The sequence below is a fragment of the Poeciliopsis prolifica genome, unplaced genomic scaffold (genome assembly GCF_027474105.1).
Source record: "Poeciliopsis prolifica strain line A6 unplaced genomic scaffold, Auburn_PproV2 SCAFFOLD015, whole genome shotgun sequence".
NCBI classification, from domain to species: domain Eukaryota; kingdom Metazoa; phylum Chordata; class Actinopteri; order Cyprinodontiformes; family Poeciliidae; genus Poeciliopsis; species Poeciliopsis prolifica.
The window spans coordinates 7287070-7296952 of record NW_026562390.1 but is presented as its reverse complement, the minus strand read 5'-3'; the positions used below and the strand labels follow the sequence as shown (position 1 = coordinate 7296952).

Below are 9883 nucleotides of genomic sequence, written 5' to 3'. Positions count from 1 at the left end.
CCTCCTCTGTCTCTGCACTGCTTCCTGTTGCAAATAAAGGCTACAAATGCTACAAACTCTTTTAAAAAAAGTTCAATAATATTTAAGGCACCCAAAACAATTTGAAAATATGATTATCCATGGATAAATAACCAGAGTTAAAATTTTATAGAGACTTAGACTAAAACAAAAACTTGAATTCCTGAGCTGCAAAAAAATCAATCAATAAAAAGAGAAAAAAAAACATGCTTCAAAACTTTGGTTTCTAGTTTACTTTCAGAAACATCAACGCTCTAAGCTGCCCCCAGGTGCTCAGACAGACTACTACAAAAGAGAGAGTCGTGATTAATTAATGATGCCTCAGCATCTGTTTAGTTTTCACCACGTGTAGGGACAGATTACTTTTCTCTGAAGACCTTAGAAGTTCAGACAGATTGTAAAGTAATCAGATCAATAGTTTGTATTAAAAGTATCAAATAAAAATACAAAAAAAATCAATTTAAAGAGTACAAGTAGTCAGTGAAGCAACTTCATACTCAGAGTGATGTCAAATGTCATACTTGCCCCTCTTGCAGCTGAATTTTGTAGGATCTATACTGGGGTAATTGATTTCATAGAAAGATCAGAAAGTGGAGCGCTATGCAAATTTGTTCAATCAATTGATCGGTTTGATAGATAATAATAAAAACACACACAAAAACTTATGGAAGACTCAACAGCAAAAAGATGGAAAAACTGGAGTTTCACTTTTAGATGACATTGATACTTTGTGCAGCACAGAACACACACATAAACCCATTATCAATTAACCCTCCCTCTTTCTGTCACACACACAAACATAAAAGATATAAAGGTAAGTGTCATGCACGTGTTGCAGTCACTGAGGACAGACTCCAGTAACACACCTTTATTGGACACCCACTCTGAGCAAAATGTCTTGGGATTATTTTGGATTTTCCCGCATCAAGAGAAACAAGGAAAATTCAACTGGATCGGCTCTCAATAATGCAGCAGACATCTCCGTTATTGTTGTTTACTTTGCAGTTGTCCTGCTTGTGGGAGTATGGGTGAGTTTTATAAAGTATTCATGGTTGGGTTATTGTTATGATTTTATGTGGCTTTTCTACAGTTTTATTTGAGTAAAAAGAAACCTTTTAGTTATTCTTCTCTACACCTTAACTACATTTATGAGTGTTACATGTCAGACTTACTTTATTTATATTAGAGAAATTTGTAAAACAAATATCTCTAGCCAGTGGACATATGTTTTTTAAAAATTCTGAATCCAACTTCACATGCTGAAGCAGTAAAAATGTTTGTCAGATCAGAGAATTTGGAGGCAAAGAACTTGAGACGCACAGAGTTTTGTGAAGCAATTTGATTTTAACTAGAGCTAGGGCATCTCTTGCTCAGATTTTTGGATTGGCTAAGCTATTCTGCTTTTTTTTTTTGCTGCAGGCTATGGTGCGCACCAATCGATCCACTGTGGGTGGCTTCTTCCTCGCAGGGAGGAGTATGGTGTGGTGGCCGGTGGGTATCTTAATACAAGATAAGATTAAAATTAGATCTGCACAGACAAAGTGCTTTTTTTATTATGCCTACCAATGGTATAGTTAGTAAGTATCTGATCCTCACTGGGTTGTTTATTTAATAACCTACAGCCTGAGATGAACAGAACAACACCCTGAACCACTCTGTTTACTCTTACTGGATAAAATCCCAGTCAGATTGTTTATACAGAGTCAGGAAACTAAAGGAATCCATGTCTTTGTAAAGATAAGGCTAATACAAAACAGGAATATCTTCTCATTGGCAATATTCTGTCTGTTCACTGTTTGTTATAAACAGACATGATGCAAAATTTGCTTTTTAACAGGTAAATATTAATGTAAATATTGATACATCTTTATTTCAAATTGAGTGAAGGCAAATGCTGGATGATCCCTACTTTTTCTTTTTCTGAATAACAACATGAACTTTACTGAATAATAATAATTTTCTTTGTCAATCAGATTGCAATATTCTCATAAATCAGTTTATATATCAGCTTTGAAAGGTTTGTTGTCAGGCAAACAGGCTGTATGGGCAATTGCACAGGGAGGTATGAGAAAGAGAGGCATCCAAGCACAAGACAATAAAGTATAACCTATTAATCAGTTTTGTTAATTTAACTTAGGTATAAATTAATTGATAAATGCCACTGCTTTGTGTTGGTTCAGAATATTGGGATTATATTATATTCTTTCCAATGGGACTTTGCATCATGCTTCAAAATCTTGCATTTTAGTTGTTCGTGAACCAGCAGATTGAGTCTTTTACCCAAGAGTCATTCATACTGAAACCACCACGGCATACACTTGTCTGATTTCCAACACAGATTTTGAAATGGATTGAGAGTGTTTCCACCTTTCCCAAAGAAACGTTTTAACTCTCTTTACTCAGTGGTAAGAAGCATGATTATCCTGAAAACTTACTATATAACCATCAACCCTACTTTTAACTGTTGCAATGAGAAAAGTGTTTTTAAAATCTGTTCATCTGCTTCTATTCTCACCTAATTGTTAGAATTAGATTTTTGTTATGATTCATAAAGTTAGTACAGAAAAGTATTTGCGTTTTCTACTGTGCACATTGATAAGATACAGCATCATGCATTATCTAATTCTAAATTATTCTAATTTATTTATTGTTAGTTCCTTTGATAGATCTAAAATACATTGTTCTCTCCAATTTATCTCACGCTTTCACTTCAGTATATCGTTTTTCAATGTATTTTTTCTGTGATGTTCTGCACAGATCGGCGCCTCACTCTTTGCTAGCAACATTGGCAGCGTCCACTTTGTAGGGATTGCTGGTACTGCTGCTGCTGCTGGCATTGCCATCTGTGGATTTGAATGGAACGTGAGTAATCCTTCTTTGTCACTAACACAAGTACAGAAGTTCCCCCTCAGAGGGGACCTTAAAGTTTACAGGGCAATGCAAATTTCTATTTGTAAAAGTTAAGTACAAATTCTTGTTCTAATGTATTCAATGTGTCTTGTATTTCTGTGTGTTGCAGGCTCTCGTTCTTATGGTCATTCTCGGATGGCTGTTTGTACCAATCTACATCAAGGCAGGGGTAAGCTATGAACACTTTGTTTGGTATGCCTTGACAATTATCAAGGGTCAGAGCAACATTTGCCTTCAAAAGGATTTTTGTTTTGGCATAGATCAAAAAAGATGTCTGAAGTATTCCTCCTTGATGTTTGTCGAAAGTGATATAATTGCCTCATGCAGTTTATGTGAATCTGAGACCAGCTTAACTTCATTTGAGCTGTGCAACATTTTGCACTATCCTGCTGGAAGTAACCTTCAGAAGATGGGCTTATTGTAGTCATAAAGACCACAATACTAAGACTGTGGCTTTTAAGGGGACCAATAGTCTACCAAGAAAATATCCAGCACATCTAGTTCAATAGAAGTCTTAAGGGATCCATACTATCTGAATGTTCATGCTAAATATCTAGATTAGTCAGTCACAGTATTATTTTCATATTTTGGTGTCCATGTGTAAAATGTAGCCTCAGTTTCTAGTTATTAGCAGACAGCAGTGGTGCACAGGGTGTTCCTCTGTTGTTGTTGCCCATGTGGTTCAAGGACTGACATCCTGTGCGTTCAAAGAAGGTATTCTTGATACCTTGTCATATCTAGAATCTCTACATATATATGTTGTATCTACAAATAGTTGTTTTTTAGTTACTGTTGCATAGATGCATACCTAACAAGTTGACACATGAGTGTATTTTCCATTTACAATAAAAGTGTTATGATTTTCAAACTTTGAGGCTATAAGAAGCAAAGTATCATCGCTATGTGTGTATCTAGGTGGTCACCATGCCCGAGTATCTGAAGAAGAGGTTCGGAGGACAGCGTATTCGTATTTATCTCTCCGTGCTCTCCCTCTTGCTGTACGCTTTCACTAAGATCTCTGTAAGTTTGTGTAGCTGTTGACTAAAACCTTCCTGTTTTCAACAATGAAATACAATCAAAGTCAAATGCTGTGTGTGTGTCTCCTTCCAGGCCGACATGTTCTCTGGAGCCATTTTCATCCAGCTGGCTCTTGGTCTGAACATCTACGTTGCTGTTATCGCTCTACTGGCAATTACTGCGCTGTACACCATCACAGGTGCATCCTCAGGAAGAAATTCACTTCCTTTTTATGGATCATCATCTTCCTCATAAACTTGGCCAACAAAGAAGTCTTATCAAAGCAAAATTGCATACGGAGGAGAAAGTCTTCTCAAGGCCACATGTACTGCAGAGATTTAAAAACAAAGTCACGTTAACCCAGCTCCCCTGTCTAGTTTCTGCTTATTTCTCTAAAGTGTCTGTGAGACACTCATAGACTACAGCAAGTACTGAAATGGTGCTCAGTTGCTGATTTGCACTATGTAATGCAACTGAATCTCTTTTAAAAGACAAGCGGTTTAAGAACATCTCCATAAAAATAAAATCTCTCAAATAGTACTATGAAAAAAATGACAGGTTTCAAACGTCATGTTTTATCTCAGGTGGACTGGCTGCAGTGATGTACACAGACACCTTACAGACCGTCATCATGCTTATTGGATCCTTCATTCTCATGGGTTTTGGTAATAAATAGTAATCATTATTTAAAATTTGACTTTGTTCCCATATTTGTTTTATTGTCATATTGTTGAGAACCTGAAGTATAAACTTCAGTCTAACCTTCATGCATCCTCAGCTTTCAACAAAGTGGGAGGCTATGAAAATATGAAGGACAGGTACATGGCTTCAGTTCCCTCAATCACCGGTAACATCAGCGCAGAGTGCTACCAGCCTCGGGAAGACGCCTTCCACCTGTTCAGGGACCCAATAAATGGAGACCTCCCCTGGCCTGCACTTACATTTGGACTCACCGTTCAGACCATCTGGTACTGGTGCACTGATCAGGTTGGTAATGATCACCACTTTTGACTATGTGGAAGTTTTACGTCTTCTGACTCAGTAACTGGTTTTACTGCATAGCACAAACTATAAAAGGCCATAAAATCTGAAAGTTCATTTGTTTACACTCTTTTTATCTTACCTTTTTAAGACAGAATTACTGAGCAGGTCAGAGGTTGCCAGCTGATAGTCAAGAAAATCCTTCACACATATTTTGCAAACTTGATTTGATCTGATAAATTTGGTACAGTTGGCTTAAGTTTGCATGCTATTTTTTTCACTTTGAACTGAATGTAAAAGTTAAAGTGAGGGATTGTGATTTATAAACACCAACATGTTGGTTGGACCCCTCATCCCCTCATTGCAGAGCCACAATATATATTACTTCAATGGGCTTTTATTATGACTTTAGCAAAGATATTTGAAATAGGATGTGATGCTTCAGTTGCAACACTAATGACATTTATTGTAAATACATTTGAATCTTGTAATCTTTTGCACTTATGACAAAAGCTGTATCTTTTTCTCTAGGTGATTGTTCAACGTTGCCTTTCAGCCAAGAATCTCTCTCATGTGAAAGCAGGTTGCATTTTATGTGCCTATCTGAAGCTGTTGCCCATGTTTCTCATGGTCTTTCCTGGGATGATAAGCAGGATCCTCTATCCAGGTGTGTGAGGTTTTGAAGTCTCTTGTTTGGAATAATGCAAACCTGCTGTCAGAAATAATACATAATACCTAACCTACGTCTCTTTAATTTTAACTTAATCCAGATGTGGTGGCATGTGTGGACCCAGACGAATGTCAAAAATACTGTGGCTCTAGTGTGGCATGCACAAACATTGCTTATCCCAAATTGGTTGTGGAAATTATGCCAAATGGTGAGTGGATCAACAACATTGTCTTTGAATTTGAATCAACACTTTTGTTTCTTTATGTTTTCCTTCACCTTTGTCTATCTCTCTTCAGGCCTGAGGGGTTTGATGCTGTCAGTGATGCTGGCCTCTCTAATGAGCTCCCTCACTTCAATATTTAACAGTGCTAGTACTCTCTTCACCATGGACATTTATACTAAGGTCCGTCCTCGTGCCAAAGAGAGGGAACTGATGATTGCTGGCAGGTAAAACTGTTTAGTCTGTGTTTAATTTGAATACTGTTTGTATTTGTGACATTTATAATAACTGTGTGTTTGTACTCAACTGTGCAGGGTGTTTATTGTGTTCCTCATTGGTGTGAGCATAGCCTGGATCCCAGTGGTGCAGTCAGCCCAGAGTGGTCAGCTCTTTGACTACATCCAGTCAATCATCAGCTATCTCGCTCCACCTATTTCTGCTGTCTTCCTTCTCGCCATCTTTTGCAAGCGGGTCAACGAAGCTGTGAGTTTGCTTCTGATTTTGAAAAGTTATTGTTGATAATAAACTTTGTCTTGGGAATTTTGAGACTTATTTGGAACCAGCTTACAATGTTTTGCTAAATCAAAGCACAAGTGCTATTCTATGCCGTTATGATAAATAGATGTGGAATAATCTAAACCCCTGGTCCCCAAATCCAGTCATGAAAGGCTACCATCCTGCAACTTTTGGAGCATCTCTGCTCCAGAATGCTTGAATTCTCTCACTTTCATTCAGCTCTGCAATAGGCTGGTAACAAGCAGTTTATTTAACCCAAGTGTGTTTGATACTCACAATACCCTTCAGCAGAATATTGAATCAAACAATATTCGATGCAAATAAAATCAACCTAATTTTATGGACATCCACTGAGCAACTACAATTTATCATTCCCAAACAACAGCAATATTTATTTTTTCATGTCAAATCTCAAACAGAAGTTTGTATTATTTCTTGTCTTATTTTCAAAGTGTGATCCTCCTAACTTTATTTTTTTCTCTATTTTTCCTGAAAGGGTGCCTTTTATGGACTCATCGCTGGTCTGATTGTGGGTCTGACCAGGATGATAGCTGAGTTTGCCTATGGGACTGGGAACTGTGTTAGCCCTAGCGATTGTCCTACTGTCATATGTGGCGTGCACTACCTGTACTTTGGGCTTATCCTGTTTACTATCACCTGCATCGTCATAATTGGAGTCTCTCTCATAACCAAACCCATCGACGATAAGCATGTAAGTGACCGAAGCAAGATAAAGTCGGTTTTGATCTATCGGTAATTGCTGACTTGAAAAATAACTCTCATAGCCATGTTATTTAATTTAAAAATTTAACATTTTATTATAATTTTACACATGTACTACAGTGTAGAGTGCATCCAGAATGATATTTGCTTGAATATCATTCTGGATGATATTGTTTTTGGTGCAATGTCTTGTCATAGGACTTGTCATCAATTTCGAGCAGCATCTTCACAATGTATTTTGCTTTTGTTTTGTGGTTGATACTGTTATCCTGGCTTACATCACCAGATAACATTTCTATCATTGCTATTATTCAATCTGATCAAAATATGCAGTTATAAAATTTCTACACATAATGTATTTTTTATTTTTTCAGTTGCATAGACTGTGTTGGAGTCTGAGGGACAGTACTGAGGAGAGAGTTGACCTTGAACAAGATGACTGGGTTAATTATGAGGAGGATGAAAAGAAGATGGAAGGTGATGATAAGTTAGATTTATGTTTAAAGTATTGTTAGTTTATAAATTGCAAGGTTTTTAAGCTCTGGAAATAATGGATCTTCTGAATTTTGCTTAGAAATGTTTGAAAAATGTAAATAGTCTATTCTTTTATTGTTTTTTTTTTGTTCTTTTTTTATTAAAAAAAACAAAACAAAATGTTTTAACCTTTATTCCAGAACCTGAGGAGGAACCAGGATTCTGCAAGAAAGCAATAATGTGCTTCTGTGGATTGGAGAAGACAAAAGGACCAAAAATGACTAAAGAGGAGGAGGCAGAGATGAAGAGGAAGCTGACGGATACAACAGAAGAACCTCTCTGGAGGAACGTTGTTAATGCAAATGCTATCATTCTCCTGGCTGTGGCTGTGTTCTTCCATGGATACTTTGGTTAGAGAAGCTCAGCATTAAATACTCCTAAATATACTATATTTTTAGTAACAGTGGAAACCATAATATAAAGTATGACCAAAATAACTCTCTGATACAACCTAAGGTACTTTCAAATCTCTGAACTCTATATTTCAGACTGCATTGTAAGTTGAGTACTGATACCACACAAGACAAAAAAGCATTTTTACTATATTTATCATTTTTAGTAAACCAGTGAATCAAGTCATATCATACACATAAAACTTGTTAAAAGGATATAAATGTAATACTCAAACATTTGTCACAACATCCACCCCTTCCTGTTTGACATGTGTGGAAAACCTCTAAGAAGACTCTTGATCAGATGGTTGAACAATCAGCTGTCTACTTTTCATAAGTAATTATCTCTGGAGACAGAGCTTGTCTATTTTTTATTTCAGAGGGTGACTTTGACAATCTAAGGTACCCAATTTCTGTTGTTCTTTCTGTCATGATTTATACATGTTGGTCATAGATGAGGGCTCAAATTTAGGCTTTCTGGTAAATCAAGAACTTTTTGGGCTCGGCCCTTTTTTTGTCATGACAGACCAGAGGAACATATAAGATTATTGTAAATTTGTAGATATTCCCAGATGACTGCACATCTCAATGTTTGTTTTTGTTATTGGTTTTGTTCAAAAGAGTTGGACTGATTTTGAGAAAAGCTCAGAAATAATAATGAGCTTCAAGTTGGCTCCTGTTTATTTTCTTAACATTGTTCAACGTTGCACTAAGAATAACATTTTAAAAATGCACATGTACTCTTAATTGTCATTATTTAAAAAAATGCTCAAGGTGTTTATCAATGAATGTATAAATGCTTTTTTTATTGTCAAGAACTCTCACATGTATATATGAATGGATTATGTAACACTGGACGCTGCATGAAGGTTTAATAAAATACAAACAGCATAACAAAAAAAAAAAAAACAGGAAAAAAACTGTAATATTTAACCAGTGAAGGACGAACGAAATGATAGTAAATGTGCTCAGGAAGTACCCCTGTGCTGCCTCAATAAATGCCAGCTGTTTGTCGTTTTATTTGTTCAAAGTCCATGAATGTAATCACTTCTTTTCTATGCACTGAGATGTGTTTATGAAATAAAAACAATTCATTTAGAAAGAGTTAGGAAATACTCCAAGCAATAAAACGCTTACTTTGCTTCCACCTAGTGGTCTGAAGAGTAAATTACTGTCCGTGGGGAACTTTAAATTGTTTAAATCTGATCATAGTAGGGCAAGATATATTTATAGTAGATATAAATATATTCTACTAAATGCAAATATATGCTTTACCATTTACTTTTTAGAACTATTTTATTCTTACGCCGATGCACCATGAAATCCCACAAACATGTGCAAACAATATCAGTTTCTTGTAAACCTCAATCTACCTCATTCCTGCATTTGGGCTTTAAATAATTACCAATTATGACAGCAAAAAGATGTATCATGGTCTGCTTTCTTTTCATCTCAATTGTCCATGTCTGTAAACAATCTAAACTCTGCATTGCTGGTCGTATGATTTGGTCTCATGTGGAAATTTTCAGCATCTCCTGTCTGAATTAGATACGTAGATTAGAAGCTATAAAAGGATTTGTATTTCTTTTATTGCTCTATGTCCCCCATCATCCCAGAAGCTACTTATTAACAGATTGCTAAAAATAGATGTTTATCAGTAGTGTTAAATCCTACTAAAACAGGGTGAAGGAAAGGCTAAAAGCTATTTGCCTATTTACACTTTTGTATCACAGTCCTTTAAGGCAATGTTCAGAGTAAAACACAAACAATAAACTTCAATAAAATGATTATTAATGTGACTATTTTTTTATTGCTCTTCTTCATTCACTTCATGTCCCAACTTTCAGATGTTATATATATATTTAAAAAATCTAATACATTTTTTTGTCTTTATTCCTTCCT

General features: G+C 36.0%; 1 protein-coding gene across 1 annotated transcript; it reads left to right on the top strand.

Annotated features, from left to right (window-relative positions):
- The first annotated feature begins 874 nt into the window (after positions 1-874).
- On the top strand, positions 875-8032 carry LOC129366581 (sodium/glucose cotransporter 1-like). The gene is made up of 15 exons (XM_055040530.1): positions 875-1046; positions 1438-1509; positions 2776-2880; positions 3038-3097; positions 3844-3948; positions 4039-4144; positions 4530-4610; positions 4724-4932; positions 5458-5593; positions 5697-5804; positions 5893-6043; positions 6131-6299; positions 6829-7044; positions 7430-7532; positions 7730-8032. The coding sequence occupies exons 1-15, from the start codon at positions 912-914 to the stop codon at positions 7942-7944; spliced, it is 1971 nt and encodes a 656-aa protein (XP_054896505.1). The 5' UTR covers positions 875-911; the 3' UTR covers positions 7945-8032.
- Positions 8033-9883: the final 1851 nt, after the last annotated feature.